We start from the raw sequence: 13,050 nt of genomic DNA, 5'->3' as shown, positions 1-13,050 counted from the left end.
TGGAAACAATCAGGTTCAGCTCTGACATTTCCTAGAGGCTTGAACTCTTCCACGTGAAAAATCTGCCTTTAGAAATTATCACTTAATGGAAAAGTTCCTATATCAATGTAAACAGCTTATTTTGCTGTACCCCTCATCTGGTTTTAATCATTCTAAACACAACTAAAAAACACTAGCTAAAGAAGTTTACAAGCAAGAAAGTACAGTCAGAGCTTAATTTGTCTAATTTCACAGCTCAGGTTAAAACACTGAAAGCTTCTGTCTCTGCATGTCCATAAGCAATAAGGTGACTGATGCAAGTGATGACTTACAAATAAATTAGTAGTAACAGTCCTTTACTCCTTAACTATTTGTGAGATGAGGAAATATATTGGCATATGGAATCACCTATAAATGCAGCAATTTCCCAAACCTGTGTGGAGCATGTTGGTCCCAATATCACTGGAAATAAATATCTCTTTTCTTAAATTTTGTTTTAAATGTTGCAACAGATTGTTGTGGTTTAACCCCAGCCAGCAACTAAGCACCAAGCAGCTGCTCAATCGTTCACTCCTCCCCTCTCCCGGTGGGATAGGGACGAGAATCAGGAAAAAGTAAAACTTGTGGGTTGAGGTAAGAATGATTTAATAACTAAAGTAAAATAAAATGTAATACTAACAATAATAATAATAAAATATAATAAAAACAGTAATGAAAAGGAATATAACAAAAAAACGACAGAAAAAAAATTAAAAACCAAGAAAAGACAAGTGATGCACAATGCAATTGCTCACCACCCACTGACCGATGCCCGAGCAGCAATCTGCCCCTCCCAACCACCTCTCCCCAGTTCATACACTGGGCATGACATTTTATGGTATGGAATATCCCCTTTGGCTAGTTCAGGTCAGCTGTCCTGCCCATGCTCCCTCCCAGCTTCTTGTGCACCTGCTTGCTGGCAGAGCATGGGAAACTGAAAAATCCTTAACTTAGGATAAGCACTACTTAGCAACAACTAAAACGTCAGTGTTACCAACATTATTCTCACACTGAATCCAAAACACTGTACCAGCTACTAGGAAGAAAATTAACTCTATCCCAGCTGAATCCAGGACACAGATGGAAGCATAAATTTTGTCCATAAAATCTATAATGCTTTTTATCTCAACTAATTTAATTTTGGCCCCAAACCATCAAACATACTCATTTACATTCAGCATGTTCTATGGGGAGTATTCATGTACTTAAAATTAGACAGTGATATGCTTCAAGTGAAAATTCAAGTCTAACAACAACTAAAGGGCTCCAAGTTCTAGTATTCAGTTCTCAGACTAACTTAAAATGCTTTCCTCACAGTCAAACCTCTTCTTTTTATTGAGCATATGAAGTATCAGAGAAGTTTTAAAAATTATTTGGTACACAGTAGAACTAGTACAAAGAGGCCTTGAAAATAAGATAGAACTTGAGTTACATTGTGGTGTTGGAACAAAATTCCTACTATCTTTTGCTGTAAAGGAAAAACTTTTTTTGTTATGGTTATACTGTATGACTTGCTTTTGGGCAACAGTTTTTAAACAGCATTTATTAAAATTATGCCTTCATTTACTAAAGAGCTTTGAAAAATATTTAGTTTCTAAGTAATAAAACTCAGGCTCTTCATGAAAACTGGAATTTTGTGAACTTTAATCAGCTATCTTAACATGAACTGTATCCTGAAGAGTATGTAAACAATGTAAACAAAGCAATTAGCAAAGAGCAAGCAGCATTAACTCCTTTTTAAGTGCTACATAAAATAACTCAAAATAATAACATGTTAAAAAAATAAATAGAATTTCTTACCTCGTCTTTTCAGAGTCACCAGGTTTGGTTTTTGGTCTTCCTTTGTTCTGATGACTTTGACCTGTAATGAGAAAAAGTATTTCAAACAAAATTATCACCACCTAAAAAAAAGGAAAAAAATGCACTCAGAACTCACATTTTGCTTTATAATTAATAGATCTTAAACATTTACAATATTAAAAACTAACACAACTGAAAAGTTTTTTAAAAAGCCACCTCTGAGTGTTACAGCATTAATTTATATTATTCTTATGAAATAGTATAGTAATTTATTAATCCTATAAAGTGGAAAGATACTTCAAACAGAAGAACCTTAAAATTCTGTTAAGTTATGATCTGACTCTATAATATTGTAACAACTATTAAAGTGGACTCCAAGCTGAAGAAATCAATATGTTATACAAAACCACAGTTATATTCACTATTAGTTGATAACTAGAATTTTTAAAGGGAATAATAGATCACTATGGATGTTGGACTACAGAAATTTTACAGAAAGTTTGCTACTTCAGAAATACATTGCTAAAGGAGTTAAGTTCAACCCACATTAATCTTAGAAATGTAAACATATGAGTCGGATCAAGATGAATGTCCCCGATTACAAAATAAAAGCATTTGATGATGTGGAAATACTGGATCACAAAGAGAAAAAAGAATCTATCATGTGATACTGATTAATTTCTAACTCTGAAACTTAATGTCAAAAACTTAACACAAAACTTATTAATACACTTTACAACTCCAGAGATCTAACATTGTCATTGATTAGTTATAGGGCTCTACAAACAGAGTAAACAATTCGTTAGTAACAAGGAAGAAAACATGTTTTAATACTTTATTGTAATTGCTCAAAACCAGGAACCCATGCCATTAACTGCAAAATCATCTCTCAACCGTTTTCTGCCGAATTAAAACATAACATTAGGCATCCGAATGTGCACATGCATACTCATGATTAAGTCGAGACGTTTTTAATTTTCAAGAATTTTAAGTTAGAACTTTACAAGACATTAATGACTCAACAGCAACAGTGACAAAGACCACTTATGGGAGAGCTGTCTTCTAGTAACCAGACGGTTAGACAAGCAAGGCAAAAAATGTCATTTCTGGACTGGTAAGGAACCAACAAGCAGTTGACGAATTCAGCTGCAGAACTGCTGAGCATCACATGTTGCCGTGTTCTTTATTACATATGGTAAGCTGAAGGGGTGCAGAGCAGCAGATATTTTTGCTAGCTAAACCTAAGGGATTTTACAAGGCATATAGGAATGCCACCTTCAGCCTCAGCTACCTGTTCCAAGAAGGGATAGTTCCAGCAATAATCTTTGAGAAGTAGTTTAGGAGGCAACTGTGGATTCCTAATATTGGACACAATCACACAGACAACATACAGTCCAGCACTGGGATTCAAGATATTTGAGCAAAGGAACCCAAACATAAGGTACAGCTACCTAAATCATTAAATATTGCTTGATTTATTATTATGCTTATGTTGAACTACCATAAAATCAAATTTGAAAAAATGAGTTATTAATTTTATATATAAAGTTTCAGTAACTATCTATGCTTAAAAATGTTTATTTCATGGTACTCATAGAAGTATTTTCTATAATTAGATACAAAATACTGAAAGACACTGATTGTGGAAAAATACAAATCTATGCATTTGAGTAATCTCACTCAAATCAGTGGGATGTCTCATGTACTCATTTCTCAAGTTAAATCGTATGCCTCTGCACTTGCCTCGTGCCAGAAGTAATTTTTCATTAAAAACTACTTAATAACATAAAATTTAAATTAATCAGAACAAAAATCAAGCATCATGAAGACTGAACATGTTCAGAAATATTTAATGAACCATTTCTTGAAATTGTCCCATAGGAGTCTGAATAGGTGTCTGTTGAAACAGTTCATATACATTAAAAACTCCAAAGCTACACTAATAATCATCACAAATTCCTCATAATAGAGACATTTAAATGATAGAAAACAACAATCCTTTTGAAAGCCAGGAAACAATTCAAGCATATCATCATTTAACCATTTAGAGACAGAGATATGTTACCTTTTCTTCATTATATAGGTTCCTTTCCCTTAAGGAATCTATCATTCAAAACAAAATCTTAATGAAGATAAAGGAATACAAGCCTTCCCTCTCACCATCAAATGCAAGAATTAATCAGTCCTACTTGTTCATTGAATGTTCTAATTTTAAAAACCATTCAACAAAAATTATTTCAAAAAATTTTCTACAGAAACTACTATTCCCATACACCACCCAACTTAAAAAGATACTACTTTCAGATTTTTAAAAAATTCCTTTAAATAAAAGTAACAAGCAAATCCTGCTGAATTATAGTTAAAATACTTACGGAGCTATATTAATTTAACAGCAAACATGATTCACTTACCCCACAAACATTTTAAAATATTAGTAGAAGTAGTATTGCTTTTGCTAGACATTCTCATTAGGAGTGAACAAAGATACTTAACAGAAATGTACACATGCTCAAAAAAGTAGTACATGCAGACAAGAACTGAAATTAAAAAGGACGGTAACTTTAAGATAAGATACAGTGTCATAAAGTTCCTTTACATTGACTCTCCTGCAAGTCTTAAGCCTTTAAGTGAACAAAGGCTAAGAAAAAGAAAGCTATTCTTCCCCACCCACAGTAAACTCGCTATCAGCTAGTCATTCAGACCGTAACTCCTCCTTTCAAATCAAAGCCAAATCAAATATTTTCTTCTACATCGGTACTGACAGAGTATGAGGGGGAGAGGAGGAGGAGGAGGAAGAACAGAAAAAAAATCATGGAATCAGCACGGGTTTTTTTTAAATTACTATGTTCAACACAACATTTCATAGTCCTATGATCTCTTTAGCCTAGAAGAATTTTAAGTTCTCTCCCAACATTCAGCCTTTCATTATCCCTCTTCCCTCCTCAACCTCTAAGTCAGCTATCCTTCTGACACCCTGCCCTTTCACCAGTATCAGCAGTGTAGACAGACTGCAGACACCCTGCCCTTGGCCAGTATCAGCAGCACAGACAGACTGCCGACACCCTGCCCCCTGACCAACATGGGCAGCATATGCTGCCCACATTATTCATGTAAAGTACGATTCTCTCAAATCCCCTACTGTTGGTGGAGCCAAGGGAAAGCACAACTCTTACCCACATCAAAAGACATTTGCACGATTTGGTCTTGCTGCCCAGTGAGCTGAACACCAAGTATCCCTGGCAGTCCACTGGAGTCAGGGCATCACTTACAGTGCTATGTTTGCTATTGGTTATTGGGCAAGCCACCCCATGGGCGTGTTGCTGCTGATCTTTTCCACTGCCCCAATAAAACTTTGTTTTATAAAGCATCATCAGATTCCATTACTATCTGGACCACATCTTCTTACTCAGGAAAACATCTGGATTCACTTAGCTGTCACGTGCTTCAAACTCATTCAAAATTCCCTATGGCTACCGTGCATCTCGTATTTTGCTCCTTCCCACCATCTATGCATAGTTCCTCAAAACTGATTTGTCTTCCAGAGCTTGATTTCCCCTTCTAAAACCCTTCCCTGATTTATGCTTTCTGCATTAAGTTCCTTCAACACTTTATAGTTTCTTCTTTTTTTACTATCCTACCACATAACATCTTTTCAACAAATTCATCTTGACTCTTCTTTCAGAACCTTTCCCACATTTTCCATCTCCCAATAAATCCTTTAATTCTTCAAGATGTTTGCATATGTCCAAAGTCCACAAGAGCAAGATCACTCCTCCTACTGATCATTTTAAAATAATATTTTGTAATGTATCTCCACTGGTTTCCCAAAATCAAGTTTTGAAGTGCTCTGCACTTTGGCACCCATTCAGCTAAGTATTTAAGTACGTGAAGTCCAAAGAACAGTATGGCTGGACACCAAGGACTTCACATGGTTGCATGGTCAGGACTAGAAGTACCCACTGCCTTGAAGGTCACAACTTCAGCATACAGTGTGAGCATGCAGCTGCTCCAGATCCAGTAGGAGTATTCAAAACAAACATTATAAATAAGAAAAATTTCTGAATGTCAAGGTAATATCTTATGCTTTCTTGGTTACAGCAGGTTTAGCAGGTGATAAAAAACCCAAGCAAAATTCAGGAAAAGATTTCACTTTGAAGATCAGAACTGCCTGCACTTCACTTTCACCACAGTAAAGTAACTCTGTCACTGTGGGAGTTTTGGGGAGGTGGGACTTCTCCCTATAAAACAATTGTTTTGTTGGGTTTTTTAATTAATTAAAAAACCAGACATGAACAATAAGTCACACCAACTTCTACCTCTGACAAATATTTTGTGGCCTCCTTACTCTCTAACTGCAGGATCATTTTCTTAAGGACCTATATGGAGCTTTTAGTAATCACAAATGAATTATGAACACTGAAACTACCCACACACTTCTCTTAAATTTAGAGCCTTTTAGATCCTATACCTGTCTCAGAAGGAGGGAAAGCATTTCTACCATGTGACTCAGCATTCTACTTTTTAGTTCCAGTTTCAATTCTGAATTCATCCATGTAGATTCAAACTATAAAAGTGTGAAGGAAAAAAGACAGAAATATAGGAGAGGAGCAGTATCTAAGTAACTGCACCCTAACAGGAAAAGAAATAAAACATGATAGCGTACTGAACACTTACTAGTGTTGTGAAAATAACACTAGATACACATTTCCTCATTAATAATGGCAACAGCAAGGGAAGAACCGACTCAGACTTGACGAATAGCAGAAATGAACTCACTTGGTGGAAACTCCAGAGACCAAACTTTGCTTTCTGTTCTTTGGATGTCAGTCACCTAATGACAAATACGTTAGTTTGGTTTTACACAGATAACAAAAAACAAATAGATATCGCTCGCTAAATTTAAACAAAGAAAAAACCCAGAACACTGACATTTAAACAAAGAAATCATGATAATACAGTGTATTATGTCCCCAATCAAGAGGCAAAAAAAAAATAATTTCATTAACCAAAGTGCATTTGCACACTTACGCTTTTCTCCTCCAAATTCATATCAATTAATATTATTTACTAGTCTAACACATACTAGCCTTTTTCACAGTAATGTTCATCCTTAAGGAAGAAAATTTACAGACCTACATTATGAAGATTTTCATAGCATAAAAGCAGATGAAAGTTTTCGTAAGACAGTCAAAAATCTTTAAGCACTTCTTATGCATTCCAATGATCACTTTGTTTTTCAACAAGTTCTAAGTTTCTTTTCCTTCCGTTTGCCCTTGTACATTGGTTTCATTTTCCCCACTAATGAGTCATCTTTTTTTTGCTGCGCCGCCCTCCTGCGAAACCTGAAAGGGGTTTTTTTTCCACTTGTGTGTGCTAAGTTGTTTTGACCTTGCTAGTAGATTCACATTATGTATCACTTTTTTTCTATATTATATAGCTTATTTATAACACATTTTATAGGCTAAATTATAAGAAACAGTTTATTAATTATCTTACAACAATGACAGTAAAGACAATCAGAAAGAGGTACAAATGTTTCTTTAAATTAATAATTAGTGTGAAAGAGAAGAACTGTCTGTAAACAAACTGGAGGTTGGTTATTAAATTTTTAATTCCAAGCTGTTACAGCACAACTGTCACAGTCCGCACGTGTCTAGCAAAGCACACCACTGAAGAAAATTTATGCACAGGAATAGTTTACAGGCTCCCCATGATACTGGCAACGAGATAGGCACTAAGACAGCAACAGCTGGGAAATTCCACTGACATCCAGTAGCAAAATCCACCTAAAAAAAGGTAAGCACCAAAAAATCCCCCAACTCGCCACTTTTTTTGGGGTGGGTGTTTTTTAAGGAATAATATATGTGCTCAGTTTGGCTGGGATGAAGTTAATTCTCATAGCAGCTCACATGGTGCTGCATTTTGGATTTGTGACTAAAACAGTGTTGATAACACAAGGATGTTTTAGCTATTGCTAGGCAGTTGCTTGCACAGTGTCAAGGCCTTTTTTGTTTCACACACGGCGAAACCAGCAAGTAGGCTGGGGGTGCATGAGAAGCTGGGAGGGGACCCAGCTGGGACAGCTGATCCCAACTGACCAAAGGGATATTCCAGACCATATGACGTCATGCTCAGCATATACAGCTGGGGGAAGAAGAAGGAAAGGGGGGGACATTTGGAGTTATGGCATCTGTCTTCCCAAGTAACCATTATGCATAATGCAGCTATGCTTTCCTGGAAATGGCTAAATATCTCCTAGAAGTAGTGAATTAATTCCTTATTTTCCCTTACTTGTCTGTGCAGCTTTTGCTTTGCCTGTTAAATTGTCTTTATCTCAACCCATGAGTTTTCTCACTTTTACACTTAGGATTTTCTCCACCATCCTGCTGAGGGCAGTGAGCAAGCAGCTGTGTGGGGCTGAGCTGCCTACCAGGGTTAAACCACCACAACAAAGTACACCATTGCACTTTCAACAGTAAAATAACCTTTTAAAAGCTAGATTTAGAGGCTTTTGTTGGTGGATTTCTTTGGTCATCCTTCACTAACATGTATCCTTAGTTTAATTATTTTTCAGGAACAAAAATCAACCATGAAAACAGAATGAAGTTTACTCTATTAAGCTTCTGTGATGGATGCACTTGACTCCTTGACCAAACTAGTGGTAGTTTGGTTCAGACTCCAAAGGAAGTAAAGGCTTAGGCTGTGACCAGGCCATGAACTTCTCTAGTTCCAACCTGTTCTTTGAAAACCCACACAGGGACAGGGTGACATGGTGAGCTTTGATGTATACGAGCTTGGAAACCGGAACACTGATCATGCGATTAACACATAAATAGCAGATGGTTCTTCCAAAACTAATTTGGTCAAAGAACAAAGGAATTTGTGGGTACAAGGAGTCTCATGCTTACCTTCTCCATCGCACGTAATTTGACTATGAGCCAACCACTTTATTCCATAAATATGACAGCCTGAGCGAGCTTTTCTTGAGCTCTTCCTCCTAAGTAACTGGCAGCATGGCAATGATCTCGAGTTGGGACACCTCTCAAGGTTACTCCTTGTGGCTGAGAGACCCCCTACCAACTGCAGATCTTTGGTAAGTGATTGCTATCACACATAACTTTGTATCACAGGGCATTAAGATCTTGTATTGGTAACTTTGAATCATTATTATATCCTCTGTGCAGTAGAGTAATACACTGAACCTTGCCATCAGACTTCTTTAAGCCTCACTTCTACAACATCTTAATTCAATAAAACCACTTTTGCTGCTACCTTTGGCAGTGCTTCTTTAAGCAGTCTAAATCTCCCCTGCAACAGCTTCACTTTCTAGCTTAAGGCTTTCTCACCAAAAAGTTAATAAACATAATCTAGTAAAATACTTGTGCTTGTAAACAGTCTTTTAAATTGAAACAACGAATCTAAATAATTACAAAGGGCTACTAAAATAACACAAGTCCACCTTGCACTTTGGAACTATACTACACTTGTTTTAAACACACAAGCCACACTGATATTTGAGAACCACAAACCCCTAGTTTTAAATACAATCCAGTTAAGCATACTATTCAACCAGCGTTCTTCCCATACAAAAGAAATCTGTTTACAGAGCATGAAAATAATGGCCTATAACCATGCATATACCTTAATATCACAATATCAGTGCAAAACAATGCTCCAGTATAGCAAAAGCCCTGTATGTGATTTAACTATGGCTAAAGCATCTTCCACTGAACTCCATTACACAAGTACATGTTAACTAAATCCCCTCCTAAAGCCAAATGAAAGCCCAGATCTGAATGCATATTGACAGGCAGGACTGGACAGTTGATTAAATCAGACATGACTTTAGTCTCACTTTCAAGAAGCCCAAAGAGACCCCTCTCCTCATCATAACATACAGCCTCCACCTTCTCATTCAAGCAACCACCTCCTTTTAAATCCAAAGTTCTGAACATAGATTTGAGAGTTAAATATTACAAGAGAAGTGTACTTGGCTGACAAAGTACACAATTATTAAAACACAGTAGCCGCAAAATTTCAGCCACACCACTAAATAATAACTCATTCCAGGATGATGTAAATCAACACACAGTTAGTCTTGTAATGCCAGCTGTAGCGTAACTTACCCTGGTATCATGTTTTTGATGACAATGATGATCTTTAGGATCAGACTGTGTTCCCTTTCTGTCTTTTTCTATTTCTTTTTGTTCTTCAGAGATTATTAAATGAGATTCTGAAGAACTGCAGTCTCTGATAAAAAGAGAGAACCCGAGTTCTTCCAGTGTCAATGTCTTCCCCGTATTTAAGGCACATACCATACACGTATCATGAAAAAAACAAAGACGAATACAGGAAGTCTACCCCTCATAGAAGTGTAATGGCATAAGCATATTTAAAGGATTTGATCAAACAGCAATTTTTTACACCTTCAAATTGCACAGTCCAAGGCTATGCAAAAATATAACACCAAAAAAGCACCATTTTCTATAAAAGGAACAGGAATTGAATTACTGCACTTTAAAAAAAAAAATACATAAATAATGGTAATTAAAAAAAAAAAAATCAATCTTGCCCAATGCCACATTTTATTTGTGCAATATAGAAGGAAAACAAATTTAAGTTCCTGCAGAATTTTCTGGTTTACAAAAAGCTGTTTAGTAGTTTACTTACTGTACTGTTTCTGAATGATAGATAGCACATCACTACAGGTAGACCAATTAAAAAAAATAAAAAGATCTTTCAGAAAAATGTTTTATATTAAAGTTGCAGCATATATTGTAACTTATCTGAATCCATGATATAGAATTGCTCTCACTCTCTCTGGGCAAGGCAAAAGCACAGAATAGATGTGGTGAAAGCAAGTTTCTACAAATTAGGATACATGTTCATTTTTATCATTGTCAAAATGCATTTGCTAGCATTCAGTTCTTAAATCAGCTACATCTCCTAGCAAACTTTATATAGCAAAGTTAACACAAAAAAACAGGTGTGATTGCACTGACATTTTCAGGCACCAAATTTCCTCAACAGTAAAGCACTTCAAGTTGGGAGGAAAAAAAACCGTGAAAATGTAACTGTTTTCTGTTATTTCCAACATGGGTAAAACTTAATGCTGAAGCGAACTGCTTGGAAGTGGAACACATCTCAAGGTAGCTTATTTAGTTCCTGAAAGTCCTCTTTACTCCTAGGCTGCACTCTGGTTGCAGTTTAAGTTTATTCCTTCCATTTTTATTTACTGACAATTTAAGCAATATCTATGCTATGTATTACTTAAATCTTATACTAAGCATTGCTAATTATTAAAAAAAAAACCAACAAAAACAAACTTGACACTTGCTTACTTTTTCTCAAGCAGCGACTTCTTTGGTTTCTGTTTATGTTGTTTAATACCTATAGAAAATTATATAGGAAGGGAAAAAAAAAAAACAAACACAACACCAAAAGGCAAAAAGGAATTAGCTAGTTTCAAAGGAAAGTTACCAATGAAGGAATTTTGCTATGTTCAAGGTAGATCTTGAAATCAGAAAAGGTTACCATTGATTTCTTCTAATGTCTTCTTTAACTTGTCATTTTGTTGAATAAGGTCCTTAAGTCCATCAAGAATATTCTTGCATAGTTCCTGAGCTCTCTCATTAGCTTCCAAAGCCAGTTCGTGTTCCCCCAGTAATGACAGCGCCTTACAGAAGTGGTAGTGACCCTACATGGGCATGAGTTTGACTTTCAAGCGTTCATTCATACAAATAAGAAAACAACTTATATCCAAAACAGCTGCAGTAGACAATACAAAATAAAACTTTACATACTCAACACCTGTTTCAAAGTTTTCAACTACTCAGCACACTGAAACAGAAGGATAATTCACTGGGAGTAACATTGAGGCTCTGTCTTTGGAAAAGAGCAAATTTGCTTTTTCCCCTAATTTCAACTACTACTTTGCAATTTTGTAACTATCCCTTATTTACTCTTCTTTAGGCTACAAATACTGAAAAATACATGTTGGTCATTAATCAGGATTTTTTTTATTGTAAGGACTATGTATATTCTTTTTAAAGCACTGTGATAACATAGCTACACACAACAACAAAATAAATGTTTTATTCTGTCTTTACACATGCAGAACACCATGTAAAAACACTTACAACATGTTACATCTACCTGGGTCAAACCTGTAATTAAGACTCTGGGTTATGTTGCTTTACAGTACCAACAAAAGACAATATTGAAACGTACATTAAACTAACCTTTGGCCAATTAGGCTTCAAAATAGTGGCTCTTTTTCCATCAGCAAGGGCTCTCCTTCGAGAAAGGAGGGAAAAAGAAGAGGTATTTATTATTTATACTTCAGAAAAATCTACAGATCAGATATACAAGGCACCATAAAAATACAAAGTGAATAAAAGAACAGTTCATTCACCTGTGTGAAGACATGGTCTGATAACACTTCTTAGCTGAAACTTACTTGGGTTATAATGTCACAGTCTCAAATATTTCGCCCATCAGATATTTATTCCTTCTCCCTACCTACCACGTTTTCCAGCATTTCTGCATATGTACCTACCCCTTAACTGGGTTCTAACAAAACGTTCCTTTAAAAAACGAAGCCTTAATAAAAAAGCCTGACTACCAAACTTAAAGATTTTGACAGATATCACATTGGAGAGTAGTTATGTAATCATAGCTAGAGATTTGAGGGTGCATGTATTAACTGCTGAGCACTGAAAGACAAAAACTCCCAACTACTGAAGCCTGAAGAACATACCCATCTCTGACTTTTTGTATAGAAGGTGTCATGGAATAACCAGAATTACAATTTTGGTTGGGTCAGAAGAGAAGCAGAATATCCCTATGGCTACAGCAGAGAACACAGAGCAGCAGCGATGGCCTCTGCTAAAACCAGTACTGCCCAAAGCAGGCAGTTACACAGTTTATATACCTGAACTACAGCTGTGTGTCAGATAACCAGTATGTAGTAAATTACAACAAAGAGCAGTCGCATATGGATTATTTCAGATGAGAAAGCTTACAAATAACTCACTCCTTTGATAGCTGGGTCATGCTGACTCAGTGAGGTCTTCAGAAAATGTCTGCAGCGAGACCTAACTTGAGAGGCCTGCAAAGGCCTATGAGGCATTAACTGTTTTACCTCCACAAAGGGAAGGAATATGGAAAAAACAGCTTGTTTCACATGAAACTGTTCATAAATTGCCTAGTCACTACCACTGTTTTTTGTAA

The 13,050-nt window shown here is 36.1% G+C and overlaps 1 protein-coding gene across 7 annotated transcripts in view; it reads right to left on the bottom strand.

Moving 5' to 3' along the window:
- The window catches only part of TTC3 (tetratricopeptide repeat domain 3), a 255,764-nt gene that overhangs the window by 226,992 nt on the left and 15,722 nt on the right, over positions 1–13,050 (bottom strand). For all 7 annotated transcript variants that reach the window (XM_049835275.1, XM_049835276.1, XM_049835279.1 and 4 more), the window contains 6 exons: positions 12,060–12,114; positions 11,353–11,515; positions 11,160–11,208; positions 9,945–10,068; positions 6,595–6,649; positions 1,819–1,879 (listed from right to left, as the gene is read on the bottom strand). In XM_049835275.1, the coding sequence (XP_049691232.1) occupies positions 1,819–1,879; positions 6,595–6,649; positions 9,945–10,068; positions 11,160–11,208; positions 11,353–11,515; positions 12,060–12,114 (507 nt within the window). The remainder of the gene's footprint in view (positions 1–1,818; positions 1,880–6,594; positions 6,650–9,944; positions 10,069–11,159; positions 11,209–11,352; positions 11,516–12,059; positions 12,115–13,050) is intronic.

This window comes from Accipiter gentilis, chromosome 32 (assembly GCF_929443795.1).
Source record: "Accipiter gentilis chromosome 32, bAccGen1.1, whole genome shotgun sequence".
Taxonomy (NCBI): Eukaryota; Metazoa; Chordata; class Aves; order Accipitriformes; family Accipitridae; genus Astur; species Astur gentilis.
Note: the sequence above shows the minus strand (reverse complement) of the source record. Positions and strands in the feature narration are given on the sequence as shown.